At 47.3% G+C, this 14,324-nt stretch overlaps 1 protein-coding gene across 2 annotated transcripts in view; it reads right to left on the reverse strand.

Annotated features, from left to right (window-relative positions):
- The window catches only part of PARM1 (prostate androgen-regulated mucin-like protein 1), a 112,935-nt gene that overhangs the window by 34,488 nt on the left and 64,123 nt on the right, over positions 1–14,324 (reverse strand). The window contains exons 2-3 of one of the 2 annotated variants that reach the window (XM_043572471.1): positions 4,830–5,555; positions 3,301–3,419 (exon numbers count right to left, since the gene is read on the reverse strand). In XM_043572471.1, the coding sequence (XP_043428406.1) occupies positions 3,316–3,419; positions 4,830–5,555 (830 nt within the window). In that variant the 3' untranslated portion in view covers positions 3,301–3,315. Of the gene's footprint in view, positions 1–3,300; positions 3,420–4,829; positions 5,556–14,324 lie in introns of those variants that run through there. The other variant, XM_043572470.1, reaches the window with a different exon arrangement.

Below are 14,324 nucleotides of genomic sequence, written 5' to 3' on the forward strand. Positions count from 1 at the left end.
TAGTCAGATGCCTGACTCATAGTTAAAGCTCAATGAAAGTTTGTTGAAAATGGTGGATACTCTTCATTACAATAAATGTAACAGCAACAGAAATAATAATAACAATAGTAAAATGGCAATAATAATGATGATAAATCATAGTAAAATAATAATCATAGATATTGACTGGGCCATTGGTCAACAGTCACTAAGCTATAAATTTCTTTTTTTAGAGTTTATTTCATTTATTTTGGGGGGGGGGTGGGGCACAGAAAGAGGGCTAGAATCCCAAGCAGGCTCTGCATCCTCAGCACGGAGCTGGGATGGGGGTCGATCCCACAGACCGTGAGATCGTGACCCAAGCTGAAATCAAGAGTTTGATGCTGAACTGACCGAGTCACCCAGGCGCCCCTAAGCTGTAAATTTCTTAATTAAACCTTATAATAATCCAGTCATGTGGATACTGTTCTTATCCTATTGATGACATGACCAATGCTCAGGGAGATGAAACAACTTCTCTGGTGTTGGTTGACTGACTCTTTCATTCACATGTTCAACAAATGTTACTGAGGGGCTACCCTGTGTCAGGCTCTGTTCTAGGGATTGGGGATGCAGCCTACATATTCCTCTTCGTGAACAAGCTCTTTGCTTTCAGGGAGCTGACATTCTAATGGCAGAAAACACACACCTACTCACTAAATAAATGAGATAGAAAGTGGTAAGAGATCGTGATGGGATGACGGTTTCATAAAGGGCTAAGGGTAAAGGCTCACTGAGGGGATGACAGTCGAGGTCTTGAGTGATGGAAAGGAGTGAGCTGTGAAAGACCTAGAGGTTTTTAAAATATCTCAGGCAAAGGGAACAGCAAGTACAAAGGACCTGAGGTAAGAGTGTCTCTGGTTTGTTCCAGAAAACGGTAAGGCTGCCGGTGTCTCTGCAGGTGAAGGTGGAAGAAGAGAGCAGAAAGACCGCACAGATTAGATCACGTGAACACTGCAGGCGCCTCACAAACTTGGCTTTGGCTCTGATTCAGAAGGTAAGCAACAGGAGAGTCAGAGCCGGGGAGTGACAGGTTCTATCCTGGGTTCTAAAAGGATCTCTCTGGCAAGGATGTAGCTAGTGGGGATCAATTACAGGAATATTAAAATCGCGTCTGTGACCGAAGGCAGAGGAGCCTGGGTTCTGATGGGCTGCATGAGGAGTCTCTGAGGAAAGGAGTCCAGGATTAGCCCAAGGTATCTGGAAGGTGAGGGAGGAGCAGGTCAGGGGCTGAGGATTTCAGGACCTTACCACATACACATTCAGTGCAAGACGCCTACGAGCCACGCACGTGGAAATACGAGTTAGCTGACAGCTGGATGTACACGTCTTTAGTTCACTGAAATGAAACAGAGATAGAACTTTCTGTCTCAAAGTTATCAGCATGTGGATGGCATGGTGAGTCCTGTGGTGGGAAGAGATCATCTCAGGAATGAGTGTGGAGAGGTCAGCAGAGAGGAGGGCAGGACTGGCCCTGGGGTTGCTCTGGTGTGGGAGGGGGTGAGAGGCAGGGACTTTGGAGGAGTGGTCAGCGAGGCAGGTGAAGGAATGAGAGATGTGTCCTCGACGTCAGATGGAGACTGCGCTTTAACGTTTATTTATTTTGGGACAGAGAGAGTAGACTGCGCTTTAAAGACCAGGGCAGTGACCGTCCCTGTCAAATGCTGTGGAAAGGTCAGATCAAGCCAGGCCTCAACCCCTAGACTCGGTAGACGCGGAGGGCATTGGAAAACTCACCAAGAGCAATTCTGGGGCTTGCAGCTGCTGGGTAGATCCTGAACTACTTTGCCACTGCTTCCCTACTTTGCACGCAGGTGCTTGGATCTCCCTGCCCTGTCTCTCTTTAGGTCCAAATTCCCTTCCTCTCCTAGGACCCGGCTCCTGTGACCCCTCCATCACAGAACCTTCCCTGATCCCCTAGTCAAATTTCACTGCCGTGGCATTTACCTTGTTTTAGCATTATTCATTGGTGACTGTATCTAGATATTTGTTGAATGGATGAGTCCCTGGGCCAATAAAAATATGCCATGTGAACTTCATGCAGAATAAGACAAAATGCTAAACAGAAGTGTGGTATTATTACTGTCACAATTAGGGCAGCTCACGCATCTGAACACGTACACCCCCAAACGGTAACCTGCCAGCATGGTCTCTGGGTGCTGCTGGGCCTGCGGGGCTGGGGGAGGAGGGAGCGCAGAGACACCGGCTGTTGAAAGAAGACTTGATTGTGGTTTTAAGGATCTGGGCTCTGGGCCCAGCTCTGCCACTGGGTGGTGTGACCTTGGGTGAGGCCCTCCAAACTTCTGGGACATAATTTCTTCACCTTTGAAACGAACGAACAGATTGTACCCCATCTGCTCAAAGATCCTTCCACACACTTCCGTTTATACTCAGGTTAGAAAGTAATGTGGTCACTCTAATGGTATTAAGAGTTGCTTGTGCCCTTTCTCTCTACTCAAACTGCAAAGATTCAAAGACAGGTCTCCCACGTCTCTGCCTCAAGCACAGTATACTGGTGGATGCAGAGGAAATGTTTTTTGATTTAATAGATCACAAGAATAAATCCTTTCTGGTCTATGAAACGTACACTGGCCCGATCTCTCTTCACCCTGCCACCCATCTCTCTTCTCAAATCGGTCCCTCCTTCCTTCCTTAATTCACCTCGGAGTTGCCACTGGGTGTAATATTCCCTAGAGCTATAAAGGTTCATGACCCAGCTCTGTCACTAATTTTGCACCTCTTGACTCTGTTGGCTTAGAGTTGAGGACATTGAGACACAGGTTCTACAACACAGGCCAGAGCACTGGAAGTGGATGGTCTCAGATAATCCAGCCCACGGAACTAGGGTACTTGTAGAAAGTGGTAGGTTGTGTCTGATTCTGGAGATTTATGCATGGCAGGCTCAGCATCTGTGCTCAGGAATCTTAATCCACCATGTCTGAGTATCCCGGAGGGGACAGAACGCGGAGAGAGGGCCATCAGCCAGAAAGCTGAAGACACGGCGTCACGGGGGTGGTGTCGTGGCCTGAACTAGGAAAGAGAGAAGAGACGAAGGCCACTTCGAGCCAGTACTTTGCTGGCACCTTTGACAGGGACAGTCCTTCGGACACTGAGTCAACACCCACCCCGTTCCAGGAGGTCCGTGTTACAGAGGTCACCTGCAGGCTGGGAGCACAGCATCCTACAACACCACACCGAAAGGCACTGTGATGAGTGCTGGCGGGAGGTGTGAACAGGGTGCCAATGGGGATGGGGGCTGCACAGACGAATCAGCCTTTCAACTGGGTGTGCCACTCTCTACTGTACCCTTCTCCACTTTGCTCTCTGATGGGCCCTCCGGGAGGCTGACCTGTATGGACGACATCCATGGGCTTCCCCGTTCTTGGCTTCTGGCTGTATATCTAAGGGAAGGGAGACGGGGAGGGCAGAAGGTTTATTTATTTCACTCTCAGGGTTAGCTGTGTCTCTCAACCAAGAGTCGGTGCTTCTGTCAAGGTGGTCTGTTCTACAAGACTCTCCTTCTGGGTTCTGGTGACTGTTCCCTCCTCCAAGGCCTGACTCACGACAGCTCTGCTATTATGCTCCCCTGTGGTTACCCTGGACCTTCGTGATTCATTCCTTTACCCCCGTTTGACTGCCTCGCTGTCTCTTTTGGGACTCTCGCGGATGTATTAGGCCTTCGGCATCAGAACGCGTAATTCTTCGGGACGTCATCCCCTAGTAAACTCATCTTCCGTGAGGAATCATGTCTTGTTAATCTTAGCCCTCTCTCCCCACCTCCACTGCTTACTGGAGTTTCTGTTCGTAGAGGTTTTCATCGTTAAACGGGAGTTCAAGTCTCCTCGGTCACAGCCATTCCTTTGACTCCAGCTGGTCATGTGTGGCTCTATTCTGAATACTCCCAGGGCAGCCCACAGCTCTGGCAGGACTGTCCCCGCGAAGGGGCCACAGAGCCATTTCCCCCTTCACCTTCTGGCTGCTCTCACCTTATTGTTTCTTGCTCAGGAGGCCAAACGCTCCCACTAAAGCCTATTCCTGCTCAGTACCCTCAAGTTTACCATCTTTACGTCAATGTCACACACATGGGACCTTCGAAGAGACCCTAAATCTCCCTCCGCTGTAATTTCCGAGATTGGAAAATCAAGATAAAAATAATACTGACTTCACAGGGCTGCTGGGATAAAAAAAACAAATCCAATGCCCTGTAAAATTTATTGTCTTTCCCATGAACTCTAGCAGTGACTATAAAGAATCAGCCAAGTTCTCTACACACACACCCCCCCCGCCCCCTCCCTACTTTGCTTTACTGGTTTCCATGAAGTAAGCACTTCGTTAATACACTGAGAAAAATACTAATAACTGACACGTCCTGAGCACTTACTGAGTAAGCACTTCACAGGCATCTCATAGAATCTCCCCAAGGATCATGTACGATAGAACCCCTTGTGTCCCCATATTACAGATGAGGAAAAATAAGGGCACAAAAAGATGAAGTCACGTGCCCAAGGTCAGGAGCCGCAACTAAAACCTAGGAAGCGTGCCCCAAAGCCACACTGTCACCCCCTTTGCTTATACTGTCTCATCTGCTGCCATTGTCTGTGACATCTGTGAAGACAAACTGTAAAGACTGGCTGTAATAATGAGATATCCTGTAGAAATTATCACGTGACTAAAGGCAAAGTCTGCACTTCTGTGGACATTCTTGTGAATTCAGCTCAGGCACTGCACCCCCAAATTCAAATGTAACCTACTGTGCTGGGTTAGCGGAACCGCATTCTTAACATCTCCGTGGTCTAGTGACTGAGACTCACCTGAACTTAGAGCATGCTCCACTTCCTGCATGATCACCCCGGGGGAGGCAGTGGTCTCGACGTCGATCAGCATACAGGTCACTTTGGCCGGCACCGTCGCTTGGGGCGTCGTCTCCGTGGGCACGGGCTCTGCTGTGGCATGCGAAGTGGGTGTGTGTTCAGAGCTGTGCTCTTCTGCTGGGGACTCTGGTGTGGCTGGGGCTCCTGTGGGCTTGAGGCTGGTCTCAGCAGAGCTGTGATTGGTGCTGGCAGAGGAGGCAGCCGAAACCTCAGGGGGTGAGGTTGACAGGGGTGGAGGTGATGAGGCTGCAGCCTGAGGGGAGGTGAGTGCGGGAGACTCCGTGGGGGACTCAGCGGGGGACTGAGCTGGGGTCTCAGAGGGGGACTGCGACCCTGTGGGTGGCACGCTTGCCTTGGGAGTGCCTGAGCTGTGTTCTGAGGGAGTGGGTGTCAAGTGCAGCCCCCCGCTTGTTGGGGAGGGGTCTGTGTTCTTGCGTTCCCAGTGAGAGGCCGGGAGGCTGGTGTTCTCCTCTCTGGGCTCTACGGAAACGTTCTTGGGGAGTGTAGGTGTTGGAGCCGAGGTCGTAACTGGGAAGATGGATGTGCCAGTGGTCGGGGAGGCAGGGGGGCTTTGCGGAGAGCTTGTCCAGATGTCCGTCGACGAGATGTTTGTCGGAAGAGAAAGAGGCAAGGGGCCTGATGTAGGCAGGCTCTGGACCCTCAGCCCTGTGGAAAAGCCAGTACAAACGTGGTGAATGCGTGAAAACCCGGGAGGCAAGGCTGCTTTATAGCACGTTCACAGATCTTTCTCATTTTACATTGGGCCTCCCCAATTGTGCAGGTGACTTTTAAATGTTTTATTCCCGCTAACCGCTCCCTCCTCCCTTTGTGACTTATCAGTAGGAACCAGCCCGAAGGCTCCGTAAAAATAATTAGTGGGTCAGGCAACACGAGCCCGGCCAACACACTGAATGAACCCATCTCATCTCCTGCTTGCTTAGAAGTGTGCCCTTAAAATAGTGAGACTCTCTGAGGAACTGACCTTTATGGGGATTTGTCCAGAATGCTGAGGGGCTGGTTCCCCAATGCCTGCAGTGATACCCAGGTTATGTGCTGAGGGTGGGGAAGGCGTGGTTGGTGAGGGCACAGCTGGAGGAGCTTACTGATTGGCTGGTCCCTCTGAGGGGAGCTCACTGATTGGCTGTTCCCTGTTCCAGGATTGTGGGCTCTGCATTTATGCACAGGGATGCTGGCGCTATGGGCTTGCCGGCTGGCATGAGTCAAGATGTGGACACATCCCTTGTGAAGGAGGAAAGGGGGTAATCCCAGAATAAAAGCTGAGAGGAGGAATTTGAGGTTTGGAAATATCATCTGAGACTGGAAGCTGGGGTCTTTACAATCGTACCATCTTGCAAAATGTTCTCCTTTCACATTTTGTAAAATTTAGAATTAGTTTCTTTTCTTCCTTCCTTCCTTCCTCCCTCCATTTACACATTCCGTTTAATTAACTAATTAATTCTTTCATTCAAGTACTTAATAAATGGCTTCTATGTGCTATCACTCTGCTAGTACTGGGTTTGGTTTTTTTTTTTAATTTTAATGTTTATTTTTGAGAGAGAGAGATAGACCATGAATAGAGGACGGGCAGAGAGAGAGGGGGAGACACAGAATCTGAAGCAGGCTCTAGGCTCTGAGCTGCCAGCACAGAGCCTGATGTGGGGCTCAAACTCAGGAACTACAAGATTGTGACCTGAGCTGAAGTAGGTCGCTTAACTGACTGAACCACTCAGGCGCCCCTTGATTTCGCTTTTTATGTAAACCATCTTTTGATGGACTCCCATGCCCCTTATCATCCCCCCAACCTTTTCCCCTAGTCGTTGGCACCCTCTCTCACTCAGCTGCTCGCTTAAAAACCGAGTCAACCTTGGGGCGCCTGGGTGGCGCAGTCGGTTAAGCGTCCGACTTCAGCCAGGTCACGATCTCGCGGTCCGGGAGTTCGAGCCCCGCGTCGGGCTCTGGGCTGATGGCTCAGAGCCTGGAGCCTGTTTCCGATTCTGTGTCTCCCTCTCTCTCTGCCCCTCCCCCGTTCATGCTCTGTCTCTCTCTGTCCCAAAAATAAATAAACGTTGAAAAAAAAAAATTAAAAAAAAAAACAAAAAAAAAACCGAGTCAACCTTAAGTCAAAACCTTAAGTCATCTCTTTCCCTCATACTGCACATCAAATTCATTGGCAAATTATAATGGCCCAACCTTGAAAACATCCTAACTTAATCACTTTTCACCACCTTCCCCATTATCTCAACATCACCTGAGCCACCAGTCACTTGCTAGACTATTGCCATAGTCTCTTCATTGGTCTTCTGCTTTCCAGATTTTCTCCCTTTCAGTTACTTTTCACATAGCAGCCAGCATATTTTAAAGTCATCAATCAGATCATGTTCATCAACTGGTCAAAACCCTCCAAAGCCTTCTATCTGCTGCACCTAGAACAAAATCCCAAACTAATCCCCCATTGTCTCCCCATGCTCTCTTCATCATTCCAGTTGATCTCTACTCAAATGGCCACCTCCTTCTCAGAGGAGCCTTCCCAGATGATCCTAACTATAACCATTCCTACTCCAGCTAGCTCCTTGCTTATTTTTTTAAAAGATTACTTTTTTAATTGTTAAAATATACATAGCGTTTACCATTTCCACCATCTTTAAGGGTACAGTTCAGTGGCATTAAGTACCTTCCCATTATTGTTCAACCATCACCACTAACCCATCTCCAGAACTTTCTTATCTTTCCAAACTGAAACTCTGCACGATTAAATAATAGTACTCTCCTTTCTTCCCTCTCCCCAGTCCTGGAAACCACTATTCTACTTTCTGTCTCTATGAATTTGATTGCTGTAGGTAATGCAAGCAAGTAGAATCATATTATAATTGTCCTTTTATGATGGGCTTATTTCACTTAGCATAATGTCTTCATGGTTCACTCATAGTGTAGCAGGTGTCATAATTTCCTTACTTCAAAAAAAATGTTTATTTTTGAGAGAGAGGGGGAGAGAGAGAGAGAGAGAGAGAGAGAGAGCACACGTGCACAAGCAGGGGAAGGGCAGAGAGAGGGGGACAGAAGATCTGCTGTGTTGACAGCAGAGACCCCCGATGAAGGGCTCCAACGCATGAACTGCAAGATCATGACCTGAGCCAAAGTCAGATGCTTAACCAACTGAGCCACCCAAGAGTTTCCTTCTCAGAAAATTCCACCCAGAATTTCCTTCCTTTTTAAGGCTGAATAATATTCCATTGTATATATAGGCCACATTGTATTCATCCATGCATTCATTGATGGACTTCGATGGTTGCTTCTACCTTTTGGCTACCGTGAATAATGCTACGAATCTGAGTATACAAATATCCATTTGAGACCCTGCCTTCAATTCATCATATACCCAGAAGTGGACGTGGTGGGTCATATAGTAATTTTATGCTTGATTGCTTGAGGAACCACCATACCCTTTGGTCATTTTTGTGTTTCGTAGAATAAAATGGTTTCTTCCTGAAATCATTTTATTTATTTATTTATTTATTTATTTATTTATTTCTCTCTCTCTCTCTTCTATCAGAATAGAAGTTCCATGAGGGTATAGGGACATGATCTTATTCATTGCTGTTTGCCTCAGACAGTGGCTAGGTCATAGTAAGTGCTCAGTATGTACTTGTAGAAGGAAGGGAGGAAGGGAGGAAAATGAATTAACTTAAGAACTTCATTCAAAAATACCCCAGAATCTCTCTATTCTCTTCTATGTATCCCTTAGTATGGCCACACCCATCATAGCTACCTCAGCAATGGCTGCCTACCAGGTGTAACATGAGGGAAGGAACCTTGCTTTGAAAGTCAGCCTCACTCTATGCCACTCTCCCATGACATATACCTATCTCGGATGTCATGTTAGGTCTCCAGCTATTTAACCCTCCATACTCTGAGGAGATTTCCTTTGGGGTAGCATATAGGTAATGGTCAACCATGATCAAAATTCATAAGGAATAAAACATGGGCTAGATTCCAGCACAGAGGAAGGGGGGGAAAGATGTATATGGATGCATTCAGGCACTTGGGATAAAACTGCTTACTTCTTCATTCTTGTGCATAGTAGCCTCAGCAACTGATGAAAAGTTATGCTACAGAATCTATCCTGAAAACATAATTTTCTCATGCTTAACCAAATTTAACATTTGGATTCTTATCAAAGCACTTGGTTTTATCTTACAGAAAAGGAGTTGGTCAAGACCATAAACCATACGAGGGCGACTGTCCTAGGAAACAGGAGGGCAGACCTCCTAAGTTAGCCACATAATAGTCCATGTTGCTAGGGCGGACTTTTGGCAGTTCTGAAGTGTCAATGGTTTCAGGATGGATACAGATCAAGAGATCTTTCAAATATGGACAAAACAACAGTTGGGACAAAGATTATTAAAACACTGGACCTTCATATGTGACCTTTGGAGCTTACTAGCTCTGCCTCCTGGTAGTTCCCATGGCTCATTATTCTGTGGCCACAAAACAAAAATGGCAATGTTTACTGTTGACAGTATCATTGAACAGACTGGCAGAGGGAGGCAGAAACAGTCTCAGTCTGGTAGGCGAGTCAGAATCTTTGGAAACCTGGGATAAACTAGGAATAAGTCATATACAAAGAAACACTCATTCATTCATTCATTCATTCTTTCTTTCTTTCTTTCATTGAGTAGCTTCTATGTCTATAGCTTTGTCCTCAGGGAGTTCGATATCCAGCAGGACAGAAACGACACCTGACTTCCTGAAATATGATGTGGTAAGTGCCTCGCTGAAGCAAAAGCAGGTTAGAGTGGGAGCCCTGAAGTACAATGAATCCAATCTGTATAGGGACCATGGAATGCAAAAATATACAAATGTCATTTTCAGAGGACATTTAGAGAGGTCACAGAAGAGATGACGTTTGAGTTGGTTCTGAAAGGATGAGAACACACAAGGTGCCACTTAAGGTATGTGATGTTCAGGGTGACACTTGCATTGTCATTTCCAGTGGAGCTAAAAGCTGTACCATGGAAATCATTAAAGTGCTAAAAATAACATGCTCCAGTAATTGGTTTTGTTGCTAGAAATGTCCATTTTCTTGTTTAACCCTGACTAATATACTTTAATAACCCCTACCCTTCCTGCTTCCAAAGAAGACTGGAGGTGGTCATTTCCCATGGCTACCTTCTGAATACTTATTTAAGGTTTTTTTAAATGTTTATTTATTTGAGAGACAGAGACAGAGAGGGAGAGAGAGAGAAAACATGAGTGGGGGAGGGACAGAGTTGGGGGGGCAGAGTGTGGGGAGGGACGGAGGATCTGTGCCCCATATCTTCTGAATACTTACTTAAAATACTTTCCAGTCTAATTCAAGCAATTCCTACTCTTAATGAAACAACAATGCAGCAAGTTGTGACCGTGCTGGTTATCTTCCCTTGAACAAGGCATCAGAAGCCTCTGATCTGCCTCATTTGACGGTACACACGCCATACTGCTCTGATTGCATGGTGGTGGGTATCTTCAGCGTGAAGATATCCAAGGCTTATTCTGACTGTCCTAGGGAGTGCCTGCTGTCTTCATCCGCTCAGGCTGCCAGAACAAAATACCATGTTGACTGGACGGCTCTAAGAACAGAAATCTATTTCTCACAGTTTGAATCCTAGGAAGTCCAAGCAAGGTGTGGGCCTATGCGGTTTCTGGTGAGAGCTCTAGTCCACACTTACAGATGGCCACCTTCTGTGTCCTCACAGGGTCTTGCCCCCTGGAGAGAGAGAGAGAGAGAGAGAGAGCTCCCTGCTTTCTCTTCTCACAAAGGCACTAATCCCATCCTGAGGGCCCCACCCTCATGATCTCATCTAATCGTGATCACTTCCCCAAAGCCCCATCTCCAAATACCATTACATTGGGGTTATGACTTCAACGTTCAGAACCACTGAGAGAGTCTGAGGAAGTATTTCTGCTTTCTTACATGTTGGCCTTGTGTTTCCCAAGGGCTACCAAACTGAGTAAGTCAAACAGATAAGGATGTATACTTTCTCAGATTAAAAAAAAAAAATTAGAGCTGAGAGGGCCTATGTGGTGAATGAGTACAGCTCCTCATTTGACAGACGGGGGACAGACTCAGAGTGGAAGTGGTGTCAGCGACCTCAGACTTCTAGGAGGAGGATCTGGGCCACGTTGCCTGGAAAGAATCATTTAGGGACAGAATCGGAAGTAGACCTTCCATCCTCAGCTCCCCCTACTCCACACACACACACACACACACACACACACACACACACACACAATGCCCTTGACATGAAAATAGTGGTAGAATGTACTGTAGTAACCGCCATTACAGAGGAAGCAAGGAGGCGTCCATAGGAGACGGGGCAGTTGAGTAAGTTAAAGTAATGCAGTGCCCCATACACCTTCCCACCCAAAGCAGAGTCCCTTTGCCTTGAGGAAAACAATTAGTTCTAATATTTCCTTGAGAAAATGGCAGAACAATTAGGATGAAGAAATCCAACCCATTAATCTCTAAATTAGAGGTGAATTGTGCATTGTTCCAAAAAACAGTGACCCACGTGGTCAGATACGATGTGTGCTGCTTGGGCAGTGACAGGCCTCCATGCCTGAAACGGACCGACTCAAGGATTGACTCTCTCAGACTTGGCCCGCATGAGAATTCTAGGGGTATGATGACCAATGGAACGCGATCGGAGATTCCTCCTCGTAGGCTAACGAACGGCAGTCTTTCCTGAAGTGTGGGCAGCTTGAGGCTTTTACGTTGCGAGAGCAGCTGGCAGGCTGATGCTCAGAAGAAGAGCAGATTCTCAGTTGGATCGAAAAGGGACTCACGTCCACGTCCATTGGGCTGTATGGGAGAGACCTATATCCTAGTTTGTGTCACTTGGATGGATGAAAGAAAGGTGTCTGGCTCCAGCCCCGGTTTCTTGCCTTGCTAGGAGAAGGGACTTGGCAGCTGACAGCTGGGGCGGGTAGGTGAGTTCTCCCAGTGCCGAGAGGAGTTACAGGATATTCCGGGGAAGGGAGTCCACACTGTGCACATGTGTTCGCGTCTCCCCGCCCGACTGGCCGTCAGCAGCAGTCGGGAGCGTTGGCATCCGGCGGACAACGAGTGCCCTGAACTGGCACCTTTTCCTGGGCTTCGTGAGCAGCATCCTGGGTCAGTGCCAGAGTCCCAGGTAGCCTGATTACCTGTGCTGCTTGCCTATCCCCCACCCCCACCCCCGGCATGTCCTTTCCTGCCCTTGCCTCGTCAAGTACCTGAGAAAACATGTGACAGAGCTTTGGCACAATCAGTGAAACTCGATCAAAACGCAGTCAGGCTCTTCCCCGTTGCTGCCAAGTCAGCATGAGCACTGCCTTTGACTGTGGTCTCGAGGATCACGCCAGGCCTGCCTGGCAGAGGCCCCATGGCTGCTAAGTGATTGCTAAGGTTAGCCAGACAGCCACGACGGTGAGCTTCCTAAAAGGCCGACTGGACCCTATCACACCGCTTTGACGGTTGAGAGGAAGAAAGGAAGCCCGCACTGGCTTCTCCCTCCACTGAGGATAAAACTTCAAATCCCCAGCAAGGCCTGGAAAGCTCTCCGTGATCCCAGTCTGCCCCTCCAGCCTTGCACCCAACAGGCCCTCAAAACACACCAGGCTTTTCCCTTAATACTATTCCTTCTGCCTAAACAGTGCTCTCTCTTTTCTCTGCCTGACTTCCTCCTATTCATCATTCCAGTGTTAGCTTAAGGGCCGTCGCTGATTCTCCTGCTACATCTCTCCCTCACCTGCTCCCAATCTCTCATGTGCTCCGAGCACCCAGTCCCTTAACGTCAGAGCACTGCGATCCGCGTGTTAGCTATGTAATTGCTTACAAGAAGCTTGGTTTAATGCGTGCCTCCCTCTTTAGCCTCCAGAATGCATGTGGAACAGGGACTCTAGTGGATTTGCTCACCACGTATACCTCACTGCCTGGCCCATAATAGGAATTCAATCCCTAAAATGACAATGTTTTGGCAATCTGAAATATTGCCTCCTGTCCACCTCTCTGCCTTTGCATTTGTTGTTCTTCCTACCCTGAATCCCCTCTTCCCATCCCAATTCCGAGAACTCCAGAGCCTCCCCTCCTCTGTGAAGTTGCCACAGCACTTCACACAGATTTCAATTGAAGCAAACTGAGCCATGATTTCTCTCCACGTTTGTCTTCCATCCGTTGGGAGCCCTAATAATAGAGACTGCGGCTTGTTTTGTGTGTGTGTGTGTGTGTGTGTGTGTTAGTGCCTGGCACAGAGAAGGGACTCAATAAATATTCATTGAGTACAAACATGGATCCTCTACCCTCTGAAAGACAGAAATGTTCTCTGGCTTATAGGCTGGGCCCTGATAGCACAAATGCATTTTCCCTCTGATTTGTCTGTAAGTTCCACAAAAACCATTGGCTAATATGAAATTGTAGACGGGTCTTGAAACAGACGTTTGCTATTTTTGCTTGCTTGTTTCCACTTTGAAGACTGCAGGAATTTCCCCTCTGTGAGCATGATATAGACCAGAGTTACCAGCTCTTGAAATGCTGGCCATCAATCAGTTGGCCCAAACACAGGCCAGCCTTACCATCTCTTTACAGAATGGGCCACCCTTCTGTTAAACAGACAGGAAAAGAGAGAATAAAACTCATCTTAACATGACATATAATTTTCAATATCAAAGCTAGGTCCTAGTGTCCTTTAGTTTGAGTGAAGTCACCATTAGGGACATTCACACTTATAAAAATTGCCCAGCCGAGGGCACCCAACACTTCAGAAGGTTCATCTAACATCTGCAAAACCATTACTAATCAGAGTCTGGTCCAACCATATGGTATTGGAAGGCTATCGTATGTCTAGACAGAATGTGTATGCCCCAAAGCCATCACTGTGTTTAAGAAGACACTTGTTTGAAGTAGAAAAGCCATATTCTCCTGAGTGTTTTGTTTATGGAAATGAGATGCAATTCTAGTCCAAAAAGAGGAAAAATGTTTCTGTTTTTCAGCCACCGAATCAGAACCTGCAAACCTGGAGTATGACTCAATTTCTCTATCCATAAAATCAGGACTAATGATATCACCAGGCTCCCCGTGGGTGCTGTGAATGCCAACGAGGGAATAACACTTGTGAAGAATGTTGTACTGCCTGGAGAAAAAAAAGTAACATTTTCTTCCTTTTCCCCAGAAGCCACATCTATCTTTGGTCAGTCAGATGTCCCCCAAAACTCATTCTCTTTGGTTGAGTGGGGGTTGTGGTGGTCTGTCTCCAGGAGGAGGCTATGATGCTGAGCAAGGATGCCAACAGATACCCAAAATTCCAAAGTACCATATTGGGGTTTCTCAGGATAGAGCAATGGAGAGAAAGAGACAATGTAGGGAGGGCGAGAACCTTCTCATCGGCTGTTCTGTGGTTGAGGGGGATATGGGCGTGTACA

Source organism: Prionailurus bengalensis, chromosome B1 (assembly GCF_016509475.1).
Source record: "Prionailurus bengalensis isolate Pbe53 chromosome B1, Fcat_Pben_1.1_paternal_pri, whole genome shotgun sequence".
NCBI classification, from domain to species: Eukaryota; Metazoa; Chordata; class Mammalia; order Carnivora; family Felidae; genus Prionailurus; species Prionailurus bengalensis.